Source organism: Chaetodon auriga, chromosome 10, assembly GCF_051107435.1.
Source record: "Chaetodon auriga isolate fChaAug3 chromosome 10, fChaAug3.hap1, whole genome shotgun sequence".
Taxonomy (NCBI): Eukaryota; Metazoa; Chordata; class Actinopteri; order Chaetodontiformes; family Chaetodontidae; genus Chaetodon; species Chaetodon auriga.
Window position 1 is genome coordinate 15,136,111 of NC_135083.1, and position 18,442 is coordinate 15,154,552.

Sequence of the window (18,442 nt, forward strand, 5' to 3'; positions counted from 1 at the left end):
TGTTCTGCTGACTTTTACATTCTCTAACATTTTAGGTAAACAGCGATGAGCTTTGATATTTCTAAAAGACGCCAGTGTGAGATCTAGACTCAAAGAATCTACTGTAGTCCACATCCTGTTTTTTTTTTTTTTTTCTGGATTCACAGGTGTAGCGGCTTGGAGGTGCCCAGCTGACTGTAATTTTATCAGTGATGTCAGCAGTGCTGGGTTTTCACACAGTCTGCTTCAAGCTGTTTTTAAGACCTCCGCATCCTGTCAACAATTATTCAAATTGGCAAATGTAGCTGCATGTCATTTGACGCACAACGCTGAGTCTCCTGAGGCAAATTTGTGATATCTGACTATAAACAAAACTAACTTGACTTGAGCATTGCAGCTGCAACCTGCAGTCTTGTGTTTGAATGCTCACATTGTTGATTAAGAAAGGGGAAGCTTAATTAACCTTTCTAAGAAGAGAGAAGTTTAACAGAACAGTGGAAGTGAAAGAGAAAAACATCTCAGCAAGGCTTCTCAGTCATCCCTGGCTGCATTTAAAAGAAACATTAGGATCACCAGCCATAAAATATTAGATTTATTTATCTCTTAATTCAACAGATACTCTTTGTCTCACACACCATGATTAGTTCCATTAAATCACAATTAACAAGTTCAATAGGAAGAGAATATTATCAGACAGACATTTTTTTTTTCATATAACACATTTAGGACCCACTTGCTTGCACTTTGAATTCACTTCATCCAGAATGACACTTGAAACACCAAGAAAACAAACGAGCCAACAAGGACTACTATAGGCATAAGATGGAAAATAAAACACGAAACGCAAAAACAAACTGGAGAACATAAGTTTGTTTAAACAGCTACACGTAAGTTAGTCATGGTTTATTAAAATCCAAAGAGCACCATCTGACCTGATGAGTGCCTTGGTCTTATTTTTTCTCTCAAGTGGGATTAATGGTATATCTAGCAGCTCAAAAACCAACAATGACATATCCACTCCATTGTTTTTCACATAATTCATTCCCCAGATATAAACACATACACGCTCACAGTTAGACCCATGGTGGACATTTTCACTGGATCTTTGACAACTTTGCATGAAGACTGATACCTGGACCGGCTTGTTAATGCCCGCATATGTCATCACCCCCTTCCATGCGGAGGTTGAGCTCCTCTGTCCAGTTCATAAAACATGTTTTCTGGAATGAGTAAACTACTTTACACTATGATTGTAGAGTTTATTATTGCACATTATCACGAAGGCAAAATAAAAAGATTTACATTTCACACAAATAATCCTCCTCATGAACTTCTATGTCAAGTGGTCAGAATGTTTTTGATAAGGTCTGCGTCATGACAGCCTGCCGGAGTGTGGCATTTTAGGACATCGCCATTCAGTAAAGGTCATCTCTGAAGCTCTCAGTCCTGGATATTGTACTTGAACGCCTCTATGAGCCCTTCAATCGAATGAATGAAGCCAGATATGGCGCATATGCCTCCAATAACAAAAATGGCAACGTCAAAGAAGACATGGTGCCACATGAGATTCCTCCACTGGAGCTTCAGGTGGAAGAGGCTTGGCAAAAGGAAGCACAGGCCGGCGCCGGTGAGGCTTCCAGTTAAACCCATAAGGAGGGCGAAATGGGGGACAAAGACGGCCATGAGCAAGGTGAAGACTACCAGGGCAATTCGAAGACCCAGACCCCATGATTTCAACTGCCCACTAGGGCCGTAGCAGTCAGGGAAGAGGGCCCTCCCGCCATCCTGGAACAAGGACTTCTCCAGAACCTCAACTGCGGCAAAGAACGGCAGCGGGTAAGATAACAGAGCCTTGGCGACGAGGAAGATGTTCACCACTGCCCGGATGGTTGAAGGCAGGTTATCTGTGATGACCTCTTTTGTAGCGTCTGCCCAAGTCAAGTAGGCCACCAGGGCGAAGAGGCCTTTGAGGACACAGGCTGCGATGTGACTCCACTCCATCATGCAGTGGAACTCACTGGGCTTCTGCATGTTTCCCTCCAGGGAGGGGAGGAAGATCTGGGAGGTGTAGCTGAACACGATGATGCCAATTGAAATGGGGAATTTCTTCACATCAATATAAAACTTGACCTTCTCCCAGGCCCATTCGCGCGCCCTGGAGAGGCAGTAGGCAACCACAAGGACATTGATGATGAAGTGCGCCACAGTGCAGAGCAAGCTGAACTTGGACACGGCCTTGAGGTTCTTCAGGAACGCGCAAGGCAGGAGCGCGACCGTGGCCACCACAGACCAAGCCTTCTGTGAGACGGGAAACCCCGGGAAACTGTTGTACATCAGGTTGCCGCTGACCACAACGTACAGAATGCACGTCATGACCAGCTCGATAATCTGAGCCACGTTCACCACGTGCCCGCCCAGCGCCGGGAAGCGGGGTGCGCAGCAGGCATTGGCGATGTCCACGTAGGAGTCCCTCACGCGCACTTTGATGCCGTCCTCGTTCTCCTCGTACAGACACGCAATGAGGATTTTGCCGGTGTAGCAGCACACCACAGCCGCGAAGATAATAAGGAAGAGACCGAGGTAGCCGCCGTGGAGGATGGCGTACGGCAGGCCGAGGACGAACATGCCCTGCGGACAGAGAAGCGCAGTTGAGTGGTAATGGAGGAGGCCCACATCGCAGTGACAGGCCGAGCCAGCCCAGGCATGCAAGACTGGCTCATACAGCTCACATCTTACATAATGACAGTACTAAAAAATATATAGATTTTGCGCATTAAAATAACGATGCAGCCCAGAAATGAGACTGATCACAGCGGATTCATTTCAAACGTGTGCATCGTCAAAATAATCAGCAGTTATTTTCTCACTTTTCCTCGCCCTTGAAATACGGGCCTTTCGTTTGCATTGGCGAAAGGCTGAATCGAAATGAGGCATTAAAAAGACGATTTAAAAACGAATTTTTTAATTCATGTGATCACAACTTCAATTTGATGGAGACGCTGATAAGCACGTGGGTGCCATTCAGCCTCAGGGCTATCTAAATCAGACAGGCCCTGCCTGCAGCTCCGCTGATAAAAAGATTTGAATAAATAAATTCTAAGACCCACGAGCTGCAATGAAATCACTCACAAACCATGGATTAAAATTTAACCACGATCACATTTAGGCCTGGCACTTTTGAATCCATTTAAAAGCCCAATATGATTTCATTCGACAATATTGAACGTTTTATTCTTGCTTTATTCTAATTTTGGGTTGTGTGAAATGATGCGCGTGCCCAGATTAATCTCTTTCTCCTGGCAAAAAAAATTAAAATTAAATTATGAAAATCTTCAAGGTGACTTTTTGTCCAATGGCAGGCCTGATCCAAGCAGCGCACGATGAGCTATTCTAGCCTTCACCCATGCAGCATGACAGTGATCCCAGCGTACCTGAATGGCGTTGGTGACGTTCCAGCCAGCTTCCCATGTCGTGATTTTTGGTTTATCCTCATCCAACGATTCTCCCGCCTTAAAGGTCGAGGGCCTCCGACCGGTGCCGTCTCTCTGGTAGTGGCTGTCTCCCTCCAACTCCCCCTCTCCTTCCATGTGTCCCCCTTCCTCGTCTCCCTGAAGGACATCCATTTGCATCCCTTGCCTGTAGTCATAATCCAAGTCGTCGCACTCGGCGAATCCCAAGCCCTCTTCGTCCGTGGCGGCCTGGAAGCCCAGCCGGGCGAACACCCCGCTGACCTTGGCCTGAGATTTGTTGGACACCGTGTGGGCCGCGTTGGTCAGCTTGTTGGTGAGCTTGTGTCGTATCAGGTGAGCCATCCTTATGTGAATAAAATACGCTCTTCAACTGGAAATGATTTTACTGAGCAAAAAGCAGAGAGGCAGGTGCATGCAGGGTGATTTCTTTGCTTTTTCAAGCGCTACTGTAAAGGCATGCCTGTTGCCTCTTCGATGTCGTCGTGAAGAAAGCTGACCAACCTTCGAATCGTTAAAAATCCTCAGCCGCTTTTTTTAACTTGCTCATCCATATTACTCCCTCCGAAAACACTCGGTGGCATCCGCCTCAATGAAGAAACGCCCCGAAACAGAGACAAATCCAAAAATGATCCTCATCTGTCGTTAAAAAAGACTATTTAGCATTTTCTTCTAAGCAGTTTTGTCAGATGGGGGTCCTGTTTGGTGACAGCACGAGCGCTGGAATCTCCGACTGCATCACCCAGAGAGAGAGAGAGAGAGAGAGAGGGGAGAGCGAGAGAGAGAGAGAGAGAGAGAGAGAGAGAGAGAGAGAGGGAGAGAGAGAGGGGAGAGAGAGAGAGAGAGAGAGAAAGGGAGAGAGAGAGAGAGGGAGAGAGAGAGGAGAGAGAGAGAGAGAGGGGAGAGAGAGGAGAGAGAGAGGGGAGAGAGAGGAGAGAGGGGGGGAGAGGGAGAGAGAGAGAGGGAGAGAGAGAGAGAGAGTGGGAGAGAGAGGGGGAGAGAGAGAGGGAAGAGGGAGAGAGGGAGAGAGAAGAGAGAGCGAGAAAGAGAGAAAGACAGAGAGGGAGAGGGGGGAGAGGGGAGGGAGAGAGAGAGAGAGAGAGAGAGAGAGAGAGAGAGAGAGAGAGAGGACTTTCTTTCCCCGGCAAAGTAATCACGGGGATAGGAGCTCAGGTCATTTAAAGGCGGTCATATTAAGGAATTATCGCATGAATGAAGAGATCAAACATTTCACCTGCTTTCGTGCTGCATTCTGTCAACAGGTCGACAGGTGCTGCCATCAACAAACAGCAGGGGCCATTTAAAAAGATATCAAAAAATAAAAAATAAAAAAATCAAGTCCCGCTGCATCATCAAAATCTATTGAATTGAAAAATATGCATTTTTTATTTTTACATTGATCTACAGTTGTAGTTGCGGCAACTACAATTCGGCAAATTTCCTAATTAACAGATATAAAGGAACCATTTGTAGCTTTAATGCCAGGATGATCTCGTTTTTTCGTTAGGAATTTTTGAGCTGTTCCGCGTGACCTGCTCAGCTGTATTTTAATGTGTGAAACCGATCTTAAGTTTGTGAAATGAAGCACGTGGATTGCAGCATATCCTGCACTGAGCGTGCGTACAGTCTCGCGCACAGCCGACAGAAACACACATCTCATAGCTATTTTCTGTGATGCAAACATAAGGCCGTATTTTCCACGGGTGGACTAATGTGTTTTAGCAGTGATGAAATTGTGCTTTCAAATTCTACACACACAGTCTTTGCCAACAGAAGATATTTCACGTGTTTTCCCAATATTTATTTTTTTCTTACACATTTTCTGTAAACAGAATCAACGTCTTAATCACACAATTCAAATACTTCCATAAAAAAATACCCCGCACCCACTGAAACACTTAGATTAATGCCATTGTTTAACCAGATCTGTGTGTCTGAATTTCTCCTGAGTGCATACGTCTACAGATTTTAAGTTTCCGGCTCATTTAACAGCTTGATTCCAGATGAGCATGCTCAGCAGGCTGTGAAGGGATGCAACTCGTTGCTGATATGATGAACCTGCTGCAGCTGGCCTGCTGCAGAGCACCGACAGCACCACGGACAGCGCCTCCAACACGGGGAGAAAAAAAGGGCCAGACTCCTGCTTAGTCTTTTTTTTTTTTTCTTTTACACAGAATTTGAAAAAATACATGCATTTTATTTAATAGCTAAATTCTTGTCTTTCGATGGGCCGCGTTTCATAAAGATTTGCACGGAGGAAAGAATCTCAGGAGGAGCGTTTCCTCAGCTCTAATCCTCAGGAATACGAAGCACCTCGTCTTTGCCTCCATAATCTGCTGTGACACGGCCGAGCAAAACTGTCGTCAATTTTTTTTATAGCCTGCTTGCAGAAATGTAGCCCACTGTGGCAGGAAGGCTGAAAAATCCTTCAATAAAGCGCTGAACGTTTTTCAAATTAGCGACAGCCTCTAAAACAAACAATTTGGGATTTTTTTTTTCAAGGCTGGTTAAAATCGTCATAGTGCGGATGAATAAACAAATAACTATTAAGAGATGGGAGACAATATTTTAAAAGCCGACACACACACACACACACACACACAAACATATATGAAACGTAACATGGGCGAGAGGTCTAAATTTAGAAACCAGCCAGAGGACAGAGAAAGTTCCGCATATTTTCATGGTCGGCTTGGCCTGCTTTGCCAGATGCTATTTGCGTTCAGGCCAACATAGTGTTTATTAGTGGGTGTGTGTCATCCATGTCTGGGGGTATGTGCGCTTGTGTGTGTGCTGGGCAGTGAGGAAACAGGGAGAGTCCTTGAGGCATCTCTCCCTCCCCCATCACACACACACACACACACACACACACACACACACACACACACACACACTCCCCGGGCTGAAGCTGGGACACAGGATCGGCTACAAATGTCAGACACGCGCGAAAAAACGCAAGCACGCAAAATACATACAGCTTCACCCAAAATCTGCAGAAATAAAACTGCTCCTACATCTGCAGAGAAATGGGAGGGAAAGACGAGCAGGACAAAAAATGCCTGAGAAATATCAAATAGCTGTGCAAATGTGAAATATAATAAAAAAAAAATGTGGCCACCGAGCCACAGTAAATTCTCTCCAACGCGATAGATGCACCCCTGAGCTCCTCCTTCGTGACAAAATGGATTTTCAGCCTTTTTTCTTTGAAAGGCTCTAAAATTGGTTACTGGGGCGACCAATTTAGCTTCCCAGGCTACAAAGCGACGGATTAATTCAGGCTCCGCGCGCGCGTGTGTGTGTGAGAGAGACAGCAACAAAGATACTCTTAAAGGGGATACTTGCAAGCACGCCCGGTTCAATGCGTGTGTGTGTGTGTGTGTGTGTGTGTGTGTGTGTGTGTGTGTGTGTAGGCCTGAGATATGGAGGGCTTACAGCCTCTAACAGCCGTGCAGTGCAATAATCTCTGATAGTTGCCATGGCCACAGCGGTCTAATTGGACAGGATGGGCGTTTGTTGAGATTTTAGAGAAAGGAGATTTTTGAGTGTGTGTGTGTGTGTGTGTGTGTGTGTGTGTGTGTGTGTGTGTGTGTGTGTGTGTCTGAATGCCTCAATTTCCGGAAGGAAATTAAAACATTTAAGACAATCCTGGACCTTTCGCCTTGACCATAATGAGTGAAGAAAAGCAAAAATCAAATCAACAAATACTGAACTGTCTTTAAGTGTCATCCAAATATGTTCAAAATGTGCTTGACAAATGTGTTTACAGGCGGAGTGGTAGAAAACTAATCTGAAAAGATGAAATAAAATAAAGGAAAAAAAAAATCAAAGAGGTGAAATAGATACAACCTGCACTGGAAATTCAAGAAAATTAGACAAGAAAATTAGATTTTGCTTCTAATTCTGGGATTTATAAATGGTCACATGGTGGCAATATCCCACCTTCATTCACACCAAAAACAAATCAGTTCTTAATAAATCAGTGTTATAGTTAAAAAATAAAGTAAATTCTGCTAATGAACACACCCACTTGGATGAAACTAAGGCAAAAATTCTTTTCATTGAAGCAATAAGTGAGACAGGGGCTGTGTTCAAAATCACTCCCTCATTCACTTACAGGCTAAACTTCCCCTTATAGAACACACACTCAATAGTTCACTCAATAGTAAGCAGTAATTTATGATTTTAATCATCGTGTGTTTTGCAGCTGGTGTAGAGTCGCTCAATGGTACACTAATTTTTGCATTTCTACAATGTTTAGCATTGCTTGGAATGGCCAGCAGAAAAGTGTACATAGCACGGACTGCTTTTAGTTCCTGCTCTCCTCTTGAAACCACAGGGTCTGACAAAGCCTGTTTTACACAGAAGTAAAGAAAAGCAGACTTCTCCTTTCTACGTAATGGCTGTGGATTTGGTTGTGACCTTTGAAGTGACAACTGACACTAGCATTTTGTCAGCTTCAGGAAGCGAGACTAAATTAGTCCTAATATCACAAGATGTACTTTCTAGTCCTGAACATAACCTGTAACCTCAAAAATGATACAGTCCCTGGCTTTGAAAGCTACACTGGGTTACCACTGTAAGCAAGTTAGCCAGACATGCTAGTGTTTGCAAGTTTGCAGGTTACATACACAGAAACATGGTTGAATCCTCTCCTGAATCTGCACTTTTGCTCTTGTGCTGTTGGTTTTGTACAGACTTAAAAAAGGTACCACCCTCCAAACTCTACAGACATATCCATCTTATCTGCTAAACAAGACAAGAGATTGCAAACAGGAAACACACACAAAGACATTTCAGTGCTTGTGTTTTTAGAAATACTCCTCCCACACACAGTGACACACACACACACACACACACACACACACACACATGTTGACTTCAGTCACTTCTGGGGACGTTAGACTCACATTCATTTCCTGGAGACTTACCCTAATCAGCTGTTTTCTCAGTGGGGACACGGCTTTTGTCCCCAATTGGACAAGCCATCCCTAATTAACTGGTCTTTAGTCTAAAATTCATCCCCGAATGTAGCCTATGTCAGAGAGACAGACAGACAGACAGACACAAATGCGTGTGCACATGCGCACACGCACACACACAGATAGACACACACACACAGATAGACACACACATGAATGCATGAATAGTGACAGGTGCACAAACACATTAATCACTCTATGGCCCAAAAAGATCTGCTGGGCTTACAGGGCCAGAGACTGAAGAGAGCAATAGTGACAGACCCTGTGTGTGTGTTGGGTGTGTGTATGTGTGTGTGTGTGTGTGTGTGTGTGTGTGTGTGTGTTGTATGTGAGAGAGAGAGAGAGAAAGACAAAGACATAGAGTGTATGTGTGTACAGTGTATGTGTCTCAAAGAGACTCTGTGTGTGTGTGTGTGTGTGTGTGTGTGTGTGTGTGTGTGTGTGCAGGCGTGACAGGGTGTGGAGGAGAGTCATGGAGGTTGCAGGGGGTTTTGTCTGCAGTGTGGCTCTGATATATCAGAAGTGCTCAGAGTCAGGGTCGTTACATAAACTGAGCTCTCTCATTCCTTCACTCTCTCTCTCTCTCTCTCTCACACACACACACACACACACACACACACAGTTGTGTGTACATTATTTATAGGGACATTACATAGACTTACATTCATTTCCTGGAGAGTTACCCTAAACATAACCAAAACCACTACTTGCCTAACCCTAACGCTAACACACACACACACACACACACACACACACACACACACACACACACACGGCTTTCTTTTGTCTGTCCTTGCCTGTTTTTAGCCAGTCACTCCCACATTCACAGATTAATTTGTTCATTCAGGAGTTTTTGCTCCTGATTTGCTGAGGCAGCACAATAATTGATTATCCTCATTCGAATAAATCAGACCAGACTTTGAACTGATCATCCTGAATGAATAATCCACAATGTACACTTATGTTTACAAAAAGTCCTGTGTTGTCATGACAACAAAAAGGAAATAGCTCCAGTGATTCATAATCATGCACAAAATCGTCACTGAAAGATGTTTTTCCCCTCAGGGCGTTCTACTAAAAAAACAACTAAAAAAAACCCAAACAAACAGCATGATGTCACTGAAAAGTCAGTCTTTTACCACCTCCACAAAACAGCATTTAATTCTCGAGGTGAACTTGTGGTTTAGCCGTTGCTGGGTCTAATATCTGGAGTTGAATTAAAAATATAACAAATGAATGGTCCTTTAATTAGGGCACTGTAATTCTTACATCCTGAATAGGAAGTATTGACATAAGACATAAACAAGATGCAAACACTACAAATGACTGCCATGATATTTCCCCCTCCTCCCCTTCCTTGTCTGTGGGAAATAACAGTCTGTTCATTCCTCCACAAAATGGAGGCTGCCTGGTATCATGCGTGGCAGTCCCAGAGTGCTTCTAGCCTATTAGTTCCTCTGCGCCTCATCACCGCTGCCTGCATGACAAGCACAACAAGCAGAGAGCTGCGAGCATCGTGCACGGACAGCGACACAATGTCACATCTTGGCTCCTGGGAGGAATGGACGCCAGTGTGTGTGTGTGTGTGTGTGTGTGTGTGTGTGTGTGTGTGTGTGTGTTTAAGAAGAAAGAAACTAGATGGGGGTGTATTTGTATGAGTTTGTGACCGTATGTGCATGTGTGTGAGGGTGGGGTTATGTGGATAGTGTGGATGTGATTGTGTGTGTCTTACCAGTGGGGATGTAACCGTGTGTGTGTGTCTGTGTGTGTGTGTGTGTCTGTGTGTGTGTGTGTGTGTGTGTGTGTGTTTGAGAGGGTGAGCTGACCCAGATCTGCTTATTAGCATCAGGAGGAGGGGGACGGCAGTCACTTAGAGCTTTGTGCCTGAGCAGTGAACTGTGCTCGTGCTTCAGTGGCACACCATCAAGCTTCATACAGTAACACCCCTCCCACTCACACACACACACACACGCTCACACACAGTTTCCTTCCTTCATCCTTCACATCCTCTGCTCCCAAATATCTGCGCTATCCAGGAAATATACCCTCTCAATCTGGAAAACACACTCTCTCCACATAATTATACATTATTCTGGCTGGGAGGTGGTCAAGGAAAAAAGAAAAGAAAAAAAAAAAGAGGTAACGCTTGATGCATAAATTAAATCCCAAAACAAAATAACCAGAACAGTGTAAATCAAACATACCCAGATGTAGAGGACAGTCTGCCACATACCCTTGCTGCAGTTAGACACAGCAGTAGAAACCTGAGAAGCAAACTGTGGCTGCACCACTACACCAAATGGAAATGCTGTGTCTTAAAACGCCTGACATATTTTGGGGCATTTTTAGGATTTTTTTTTTTTTTTTTCAGGAATTTAAATGTTCTGTGGGGTAGAACACTGCATTTGGAAAGATGGAGTCACAGCAGCATTGAAGGAGTTTAACGAACAGTTTGCCACTGCACACATACTTTTTGTATTTTAGTTTGCTGTCAGGATCTACACAGGCCAGAATATATTACTAAAGGTTCTACTTAAATAAACATTGTAAGAACAAATGCAGTCAGTTTTTGATGAACAGAAATAAGTGCACACAAAGGATTAAAATAACTGTAATGTAAAAGAAATGGAACACTATTTTTGTAAAAACAAAAAAAATCATTTGCACAAATGATGCTTCCATTTTAACAGAAAACTTAGGTTACCTTTTTTTAAAATAGATGCAAACAGCTAATTAATAGATTGCTGAACAAACTCCTGCACACTCCAATAAAAATGCTGCATGTGCAGAACTGTGTGTCCTGGCCCATTCATTCATTAGCTGATTATAGTGTACTTCACATCTCTTGATCCATTTGAGAATGTGGACTTGCGTTAGGTCATGCCATTAAATACAATTAAAATCAGAGAGTGAGATCTCTGTCATGAACATAATGCCGAATGGTCTAAACTGAACCCAACTGGGATGTACAGTAGCTTACATGTGCAGGTGTCCCAGATCACCAGCTGAGGCTTCACTCGGTCAGCTGAGAGTAACAGGATGGCAGACAGAGAGAAATCAGGGATCTCGCAGCCCGAGGGAAAATGTCTGTTCACGTGGTTTTGAATGAAGCTTCAAATCAGAATCGTCCATTTCTGCTGTAGTTTGCATACACATTGGAAATGGTTTCTGTGGAGAAATGCTTGGCTCATTTTATGGCTGCATCATTCCATCAAATAGAAACTTTGGGGTCTCAACTAGAATTTAAAATCAAAGAGTGATCGAAGTGTGGTTGCACAGAGTTTGTATTGATGAGCCAAACAATGAATCAGTGCGTCTCCTACGTGCGCTCACATAAAGTGTAGTGCGACCTCTGGTGGTTAAAGGTGGACATTTTATTTAAAATTCACATGTAACTGCAGATACATGTGTATATTTACGCAACACATTGCTTTTACAAACCTTCGTTGCAGTACAGACAAACAGGGAACATTTAGTTGAAAACTGAAAAATAAATTAATAAATAAATTTAAGGAGTATTGGAGTATTGACACAGTAAAGACAAAACGTGCATTTTACTGGTTCATGATGTATGGATTTCACTAATTTTTATTAAGTGCTGCTCGGGGGTTTTCAGCGTATTGCTCCATACAGATTCACTCGGACTGAATGCTTGTAAGTTGAAATAATTTATTAAAAAATAATTCGGAACTGTAAGTCTGCGACACTCAGCCTCCACACGGCCGTATTTTACAGTGACACACTCAAATAATGGCGGCCAAAGGGGACCTGGGCTATCAAATTTTCTCTTTTCAGGACTGTAAATCCTCTCCTGACCCGATTTTTGAGCTGCCCGCCCAATGCGTGGCCCCTACACCGGCCCCGATAGTGATAGATAACGGCTCCTTCCAGACCCGGGCCGGCTGGGCGGCTCCAGCGGCGGAGTTCGACTCCCCGCGGCTACTCTTCAGGTCGGTGGCGGCGCGCAGCAGAGGGGCTGCCCGCAGCGAGACCCAGATCGGTAACGATATTCCCAACCTGGAGCCGCTGCGATGGCTGCTGAAGAGCCAGTTCGACCGGAACGTGGTGGTGAACTTCGAGATCCAGGAGCTCATCTTCGACTATGTGTTTACACACCTGGGCATCAGCTCAGAGGTGAGTGGTGGGCGGGCGACTCATGTACGCTGCAGACGGTGTCCGCTTTTATGTTAGCAATCAAGCCATTTGCCGTACTATTGACTTTATTTACATGTTATATCACAGGGTTCCTTTGTTTCCACATTGACCCAGTCCAGTGTAAACAGGTCACACATATTATAAGTGTGAGTGTAGACCCCAAAATCAGGTTTTACTCCCAAGTTATCAGCAAAACTGTTATGTTATGCAAAAAGTTATGCTGACTGATTGTTTTTTCCTGATTCATTGTTTAATCTACAGAATGTGAAGAGGATAGTTACAGATGCCCACCACAGTTTACACACACACGCTTAGAGGAATAGATAGAGGAAACATGAATTTGATTTTAGATAAAGGAGATGCAGTAATGTGGCTGGTAATATTTTGCCTGTTCTGCAATGTCAAAGTTACTCATCATGATACCCAGATGATCAACCAGCATTATTTTCCCTGCGCTTCTGTAGGGCAGTGTGGCCCATCCCATCGTGCTGACAGAGGCGCCCTGCAACCCGCTGCACTGTCGGCAGATGATGTCAGAGCTGCTGTTTGAGTGCTACAGCGTCCCGTACGTCTCCTACGGCGTGGACAGTTTGTACAGTTTCTACCACAATAACACTCAAAGGAACCTCCAGCCTCCACACACTGGCATCGTTCTTTCCTCCGGGTACCACTGTTCACACATCCTGCCGGTGATCAACGGCAGGTGAGGATTCACAGACACTGACAGCTGCTCCTGTGTTCTGTTTGCCCTTTTCAAACTTGTTTCTGACTTCATTTACTGCAACCATGCAGACATTTTGCACAGTTTGCTCAGCAGAGGCTAATTTCGACATGGTTTTGATTGGAGGTTGGATGCAGTGAACTGTAAGCGTGTGAATGTGGCTGGAAGTCAGGCAGCGTCGTACCTGCAGCGCCTCCTCCAGCTGAAATACCCGGGTCACCTCGCCGCCATCACACTCAGCCGTGTGGAGGAACTGCTGCACGAACACAGTTACACTGCTGTGGATTATCATGAAGGTACAGCATGTCAGTGCAAGCACGCTTAAATACTTGGACATGTGTGCAAACCCCTTTCCTCCTTCCTTCATTTCATCATCTTTTCTTTCCATTCCCTCTATGCTGTGCTCTCTGCAGAGCTGGAAAAGTGGCGCAGCCCAGAGTTTTATGAGCGAGAGGTTCACCGCATGCAGCTTCCCTTCTCGGGTAAGGTGCCGGGCGGCTGCGTGAGCGTGGAGGAGAGGCAGGAGAGACGAGCTCAGCAGCTGCGGCGGCTTCAGGAAATCAACGCTCGCCGCCGGGAGGAGAAGCTGCTGCAGGACCAAGAGAGGCTGGATAAACTTATGGCTGTGCAGGCAAGAGACCCATACTGTCAATTACAGTTTATTCTAAAGCCCTTCATGTGGATCAGATTTATGTGCGTAAGATGCAGAGTCGTTGGTTTGATTCTAAAACACACAGCTGGTCTGTGCTGCACGGTGACTGTGAGTTTTGTGCATGCAGGAGCTGCTGGAGGACGGCCTGCTGGATCAGTTTCATAAGAGCCTGGTGGAGCTCAACATGGACTCAGCCGAAGAGCTGCAGTCATACATCAACAAACTGCAGCTGGCTGTGGAGCAGGGCAGGCAGAAACTGCTGCACAGCGACGGAGCAGAGGGAAGGGCGGAGGTGGGTGTCACTCGACCAAATCAGAGAAAAACAGAATGAAGAAATCTTTATTTGGATTGTTGAAAAAAAAAAGTTTCCAGTGGTTCCCAGATGTAAAAATGTAAATGTAAAAAGGCGATACTGTCTGTGCTTTTCTGAGTAGTAAAAAAATCTAAAATATATGTATTGATTGTATCGCAGTGTCATATAAGCAGTATATCTATATTTGTACTGTATCGCTTGGTTTTAAGATGGACATTCGAATACTTCAGTTGCCAACAGTAAAAAGGAAATATTCACAAAAGTAATGACAGCAGCTGATCAAATTAGCAGCCACTGAGCTGAGGTCACACTCAAATATATGAATAATTAACTAGGTCTGCATGACATCATTACCGGGGATGTGCTCTGGGGCTCTTCGGGATAGATCCTTGCTTGCTGCGGTCGGTGAGCTGCAGCTGACATGGAGCCTGAGGCTGTTCTGTTACTTGCTGCCAGGTGTCTGAGCTGGAGCAGCCGATGGACGAGGGAGATGGAGTAGCGCTGATGGATCCTGACTTGCCTGAGGACACGCTGCCAGAAAAACCTGCTAATGTGGTTCAGGTAGTGGCACAGAGCTGCCAGAGCTTCCCAGACAGACATTTAGATCCTCATTCATGCTGTGCAGGCAATTATCTGCCAGGTTCATGTGTGGCAGAGTGTCCTGTATTAAGTTTTTGTGGAAAAAATAGCAAGTTTTGCTAAAAAGCAGAAACATTTGGTGTCAGTATTTGCCGTACATTAACGTCAGTGAAAAATGACTCTGATCTCCAGCCCGTGTTCAACATGGCGGAATACCACCAGCTGTTTGTGGGGACGGAGCGTCTGCGATGTCCAGAGATCCTGTTCCAGCCCTCGCCAACCGGAGAGGACCAGATGGGACTGATTGAGACGCTGCAGTACGTCCTGGCCAGGTAGTGATACAACACGATGGACACAATAATGACAAGCACACATATGCACATACAACACAGTACATGTAAACACATTTATCACGCAAATTCTCTCTTTGCCTATTTGACTTTATCACACAAATACTGCATTTTAGCATCTTTAGCGTAATTTTCTTCAATTATTTTCATATTAAAAAATGCCATAATGTCACTGATGTATCAATGTCTTTCCTCTGTACCACATGCAGGTACACTTCAGAGCAGCAGGAGGCGCTGGTGAGCAATGTGTTTCTGACAGGAGGGAACATGCAGTATCCCGGCATGAAGGAGAGAGTGGAGAGAGAACTGCTGGAGATGAGACCCTTCCAGTCACACTTCAAGGTCCTACATTCCTTTTAAACCCTGAGTTAACATTACGATCTCCTAACTCATGAGTCAGACCGGTGTTGTTCTGAACCACATCCCTCTTCACACGTTTCAGATGTGCTTTCACAGTTTACATCCAAATACTTACTTAGTAGATAGATAGATAGAGAGAGAGAGAGAGAGAGAGATGTTTTTGAAAATATGAAAAAAGCAAAAGAAGTCAAGTAAGAAGTAAGATAGAAAACTGAAATCTGGTTTAATTCATCAAGCACTTCTCAGATGGGTGGTTCAGATAATCCGGAGCTAATCTTACATACATTTGAACTCTTGACTGACTCCTTCCCAGGTGACAATGGCGTCGCGGCCGGCCCTGGACGCCTGGTACGGGGCGCGAGACTGGGCCTTGGACCACCTCCCTCCAGGAGGGGGAGGAGTGGCAGAGGGCTGGATCAGCAAACAGGACTATGAGGAGAAAGGAGGCGAGTACCTGAGCGAGCATTGCGCCTCGAATGTCTTCATTCCCATGAAAATCGCCAAACCAGCCCCTGCTCGCCCCACCGAGCCCTCTGTTACCACATCAACCGCAGCTTCTCCTGCTGTCACCACAGTAACGTCTGCCCTGACTCCCTCCTGTCTGACTGTTGCTGCTGATGTTTCTGTGGTTACCTGCTGAGCTCAGATATCACGAGTCTCCGATGTTCAGGTTTTGATCTCCTGTGACCTTCGTAACTTCCTGACAGGAACTGTGTGGAAGTCCAGTTTTTATGCTCGTTAAACCACAAGAGACCGTTCATATTGAATGCTCATCAGATTAATGATGTTAAAAGGTCCACTGGGAATATTTCATGTATTACTTGTAAATAGAAAATTGGTGTTGTTTTATAAAAATATTCTTTCACTGTGGAACAGATCTCAAGTTTTACATTTTACTCTCGCCTTAAAACCAATTAAAGGGTTGGTTCACTGAAGTTACACACACACACACACACACACACACACACACACACACACACACACACTCATACACACACCAGACATGTTTTTTAACTTGCTTCTATCTCCATTCATGCAGATACAAATTTGAGCAAGCTGCAACGAGAGATTGTCTGATATTTTTGCTTGATAAATGACTGAAATGGTAACTTCGTCATCAAATTGTTGACAGTTTATTTCCTCTTGATCCACTAATCAATCGCCTCATCTGACGTCTGCCTGGATGATTCGATATTCATCAAACTGGGTGAACTTACCCTTTAATGCAGCAGCTGTGATTAGGTGTTGTAATACACTTTTGCACCACTAGATGGCAGATTGACACAGAATCTGGTCATCCTGTGTTCAGCCTCTGCTGCAGCACCTAAGCTACTGTTTCTGTTACCAGCACATTCACAGTGGCAGACCTATAACACAATCAGACCAACCTCTATAATAGTATTTTCTTGTAAACTTTCTGAAAGCCAATGATTTCAGACTTCCCCTGAGAAGCTGCTCTGTGTAGCAGCAGGGTTTCTCTGAGCTGCTGTGTCAGACAGCTTTCAGAAGAAACACATTCTCACTGTCGGTTTGTGTTCATGCTGAAACTGGTGTTGAGGTTTGCTGTGAATGCCAGTTGAGCAAAATGTACTGTGTGTGCATCCTGCTAATCAGCAAACCCACAGTGTAATCAGCCTAATGATCACAAGATCTAGACACCAGGTTTTCATACCACTGTATGCTCCATAATGATAATGTCGAGCCCAGTTTTCTCCCTCTGAAGAACTGTGAGGTGTCTTGCAGGTGTGTCTGCTCCTCTGTTCCATGTTAGTCCACATTATTAACCCGGCAGACCTCTAATGCTATTATGTGGTGTTAAACTGTGCCACAGCTCAAGGTTCAAACTCTCAGCCAGCATGTTCTGTTTCTCCTCAGGCAGCAGTAACAAACATACACACAGCACCCAGGTTTCCACATCGGGGCAGAGCGGGGCTAATCAGAGCCAAAACAGGCCTGTGGCTGCAGGGTAATTGGCTCAAATTTAACAAGAGGGATTAAAAAGGAAAAACAAAGCAATCTTTTATGCATAAAAGCAAGTCGACAGGATTTATTTCTATGGCTACACTACATTTCTGCAAGGCTTCAGTAATGATATTTAGGGGGGGGAACCTCTGCAGGTGCAACTCAACAAAGACAACAGATAATGGGTGTTCATTTCCATAGATGATACATTGTCATCAAGTTCAGCTAATGGTGTGGCTTTCGGTTTGTTGTACACCATAAACAAGCAGCTAAGTAATCTCTAAAGGCTAAAAAGACCTTTATTATTGACAATATTATGTGGTTATGGTCCATATTAATAGTGTCCTGGTTCTTCTGAGCCCTTCAGGATATGAAGGGCTCAGGTGGTCAAGTAAAAAAAAACAAAAAAAAAAACAGATTTGATTGGTGGTCATGTTGCCAACTTCTCTCCATGTTCATACCTGCTTTCACCTCCTCTTGCTCTGTGTCATGTGCACTGCCACCACCTTGCAGAGATGTACAAGTCAAATTTACTGCTAGGACCAATAAAAGTCATCATTATGTGAGGCTTCTAAATAAATGATCTACAGAACAGCTCAAGGGGCACCGTGCAGATCTTGTGTATTTTTAAACAAGCCTGTGCTGCATTGGACCCTGTTTGTGCCGTGGTGTTGGCCAGTGTCCAATTAGGAGGATTTATCAGTGTTGCAGGTCAGCAGGAACACCAGGCGGGGCTGAGCTCATGTCACACACTCATGTGTTAGGGGGTGGGGTGGGGGGGGGGGGTTTCTTCATGGTCGGACAGTTTTATTTAATTACATTTTTCATGTGCAAAACATGCTCGTCCTCTAAATAATTCTGGAAGTCACACATTATCTACTTCTTCATTCCCCTCGACAGTGAGGTCTTGTTGTTTAGAGAGTTT

The 18,442-nt window shown here is 44.6% G+C and overlaps 2 protein-coding genes across 2 annotated transcripts; one reads left to right on the forward strand and one right to left on the reverse strand.

The window, feature by feature from the left end:
* Positions 1-548: 548 nt before the first annotated feature.
* LOC143327542 (vesicular inhibitory amino acid transporter-like) lies at positions 549-4,181 on the reverse strand. Its single transcript, XM_076741957.1, has 2 exons — positions 3,411-4,181; positions 549-2,607 (listed from the first exon to the last, which is right to left on the reverse strand). Exons 1-2 carry the CDS (start codon positions 3,789-3,791, stop codon positions 1,420-1,422), a joined length of 1,569 nt encoding a protein of 522 aa, XP_076598072.1. The 5' UTR covers positions 3,792-4,181; the 3' UTR covers positions 549-1,419.
* A 7,901-nt stretch (positions 4,182-12,082) lies between these two features.
* actr5 (actin related protein 5) lies at positions 12,083-16,674 on the forward strand. Its single transcript, XM_076741232.1, has 9 exons — positions 12,083-12,559; positions 13,045-13,283; positions 13,428-13,597; positions 13,715-13,932; positions 14,081-14,245; positions 14,723-14,827; positions 15,038-15,177; positions 15,405-15,537; positions 15,869-16,674. Exons 1-9 carry the CDS (start codon positions 12,176-12,178, stop codon positions 16,193-16,195), a joined length of 1,881 nt encoding a protein of 626 aa, XP_076597347.1. The 5' UTR covers positions 12,083-12,175; the 3' UTR covers positions 16,196-16,674.
* The last annotated feature ends 1,768 nt before the right edge of the window (positions 16,675-18,442 follow it).

Coding starts and splice junctions, on each gene's coding strand:
- LOC143327542 (XM_076741957.1), bottom strand. CDS start 3,791: ATGGCTCACCTGATACGACACAAGCTCACCAACAAGCTGACCAACGCG. Junction 2,608..3,410: donor ACGTCACCAACGCCATTCAG/GTACGCTGGGAT, acceptor CTCTGTCCGCAG/GGCATGTTCGTCCTCGGCCT.
- actr5 (XM_076741232.1), top strand. CDS start 12,176: ATGGCGGCCAAAGGGGACCTGGGCTATCAAATTTTCTCTTTTCAGGAC. Junction 12,560..13,044: donor ACCTGGGCATCAGCTCAGAG/GTGAGTGGTGGG, acceptor GCGCTTCTGTAG/GGCAGTGTGGCCCATCCCAT. Junction 14,828..15,037: donor AACCTGCTAATGTGGTTCAG/GTAGTGGCACAG, acceptor TCTGATCTCCAG/CCCGTGTTCAACATGGCGGA.